General features: G+C 46.8%; 1 protein-coding gene across 1 annotated transcript; it reads right to left on the bottom strand.

The window, feature by feature from the left end:
• Positions 1-669: 669 nt before the first annotated feature.
• Positions 670-1,469, bottom strand: dleu7 (deleted in lymphocytic leukemia 7). The gene is made up of 2 exons (XM_078559432.1): positions 1,158-1,469; positions 670-893 (listed from the first exon to the last, which is right to left on the bottom strand). Exons 1-2 carry the CDS (start codon positions 1,467-1,469, stop codon positions 687-689), a joined length of 519 nt encoding a protein of 172 aa, XP_078415558.1. The 3' UTR covers positions 670-686.
• Between the last annotated feature and the right edge of the window lie 288 nt (positions 1,470-1,757).

Below are 1,757 nucleotides of genomic sequence, written 5' to 3'. Positions count from 1 at the left end.
TCTGAAATGACATAGCCATTCAGTTCAAGGGCAAATAGGGATGGGCAACAAATGCTGACCTTGCCAGCAATGCCCACATCCCATGAAAAAAAACACATATGAAGCACGCTACATATTTTGACCAACTGTACCAGCCACCTGTGTTTTAACAATAAGAGCAGCAGCTTGTATTCAGGACTAGCGACGCTGGACTAATAATCTCAAGAGTGGGAGTTCAAATCCTACCCTGGCAGCTTTGAGTCCAGTTTAAAAAAGTCTGGATATAAAAGGTTGGTCCCAGTAAAGGTGACCATGAAGCTGTTGGATTTACTAATGTCCATCAGGGAAGGCAATCTGCCGTCCTTACCCGGTCTGGCCTTTATGACCTGGCTTCCACAGCAATGTAGTTAACTGGTCACTGCCCAGTTGTAACTCTTTCGAGTTATCAACAGTCACAGATTGTAACTCTTTCAAGTACATTCACAGTTCTTGGTTTCCAGGAGTGGGACATGAACCCACAACCTTCTGATTCAAAGGCGAGGGTGCTATGAACTGAGCCACAGCTGACACCTCCTGCCCAGTTGTATAAGAACACCAGTGAAACGATCATCCACATGGACAGCTGCAGTGATAAATGCTGGTCGGTGCCTGTGATGCTCACATCCCCTGAACGAATAAAGGGAGCAGATCATCTGTTCCTCATGATTTTACATGTCCAGGACCCGTTTAACGAGTCTTTTCAGCACATGAATGGTCTGCGGGTCTGATCCTGAATTCTGAGACGATAGTGACATCGACAACTGGTTAACAATGTCTCTCAAACATTGTTCGATCGCTTTTAGATCTGCATCAAACTGGAGACAATCCTCCCTGGTTGCCATGCGATTGCAGAGATTTCTGAGCTCCGTGCTGAGCTAGAGGGGGAAAGAACAAACAGAAAAATGTCGGTAAAACCACACGCAATTTCTGGCACGAAATTCACTCGCAGTAAAACGATTTTAACCCTGTTTGTGGTGCAAAATAATTCCAGGGTTTAATTCCAGAGTCGGTGGTAGTACCTACCTTTAAAGTACCTTTAAGGGACAGTTTTGTCTGCATTTATTCTGTTAAAGGTTGCTGATGAATTGCAAAACAAAAACAACCCAAAATGTTTTCACTGAGCAACATCTGCACCTTACCTTAGCCTCCGCGTGGAAGCGTGGCTCTTGCAACTGAGACAAGGAATTTTGCTCCAGGTCTAATAACTGGGAAGTGAAGCCTATGAAGCGGGTTAACCTGCTCTCCCTGGCGACCTGTAGGATTGTTCTCCGTTTGGTGGACGGGACTGGTTCCTGGGTGCTGGAGCCGGGCTGGGAGCTGTTCCGATCCGTGTTGTGCTGCTCTATGCGGGGCTGCTGTGGACCAAGGTGCCGCTGATCCTGAAGGTATTGGTGCAGGGTTGTCAAAGCGCATTGCTGGTGGGCAATGCAGGCATGCAGGACACTCTGCATTCTCCAGGTCTGCACTGCTCACTGTTGAATTGAGTTGGGGGGTGTGGGTGGGGGGGGAGTTGCTTTACAGAAAGGGTATTTTGCCCAGCGGGTTAGCCACTTTTGGACCTGTTGGCTCCGCCCCCGCTGCTCTCCAGATCCTTTCCGCCCAATCAGTTTGATTTGATTGAACTTAATGAATGCAAATAGTCTGTAGTGGATAGATGTTATACTGGAATCGGTTCATCAAATTTGCATAGGTTTGTTAAAATTACAATCCAGTTATTGACCTTTTGACAATCCGACAGT

This window comes from Cetorhinus maximus, chromosome 16, assembly GCF_964194155.1.
Source record: "Cetorhinus maximus chromosome 16, sCetMax3.hap1.1, whole genome shotgun sequence".
Taxonomy (NCBI): domain Eukaryota; kingdom Metazoa; phylum Chordata; class Chondrichthyes; order Lamniformes; family Cetorhinidae; genus Cetorhinus; species Cetorhinus maximus.
The sequence above is the reverse complement of the archived record's forward strand: the minus strand, read 5'-3'. Positions and strand labels throughout refer to the sequence as shown.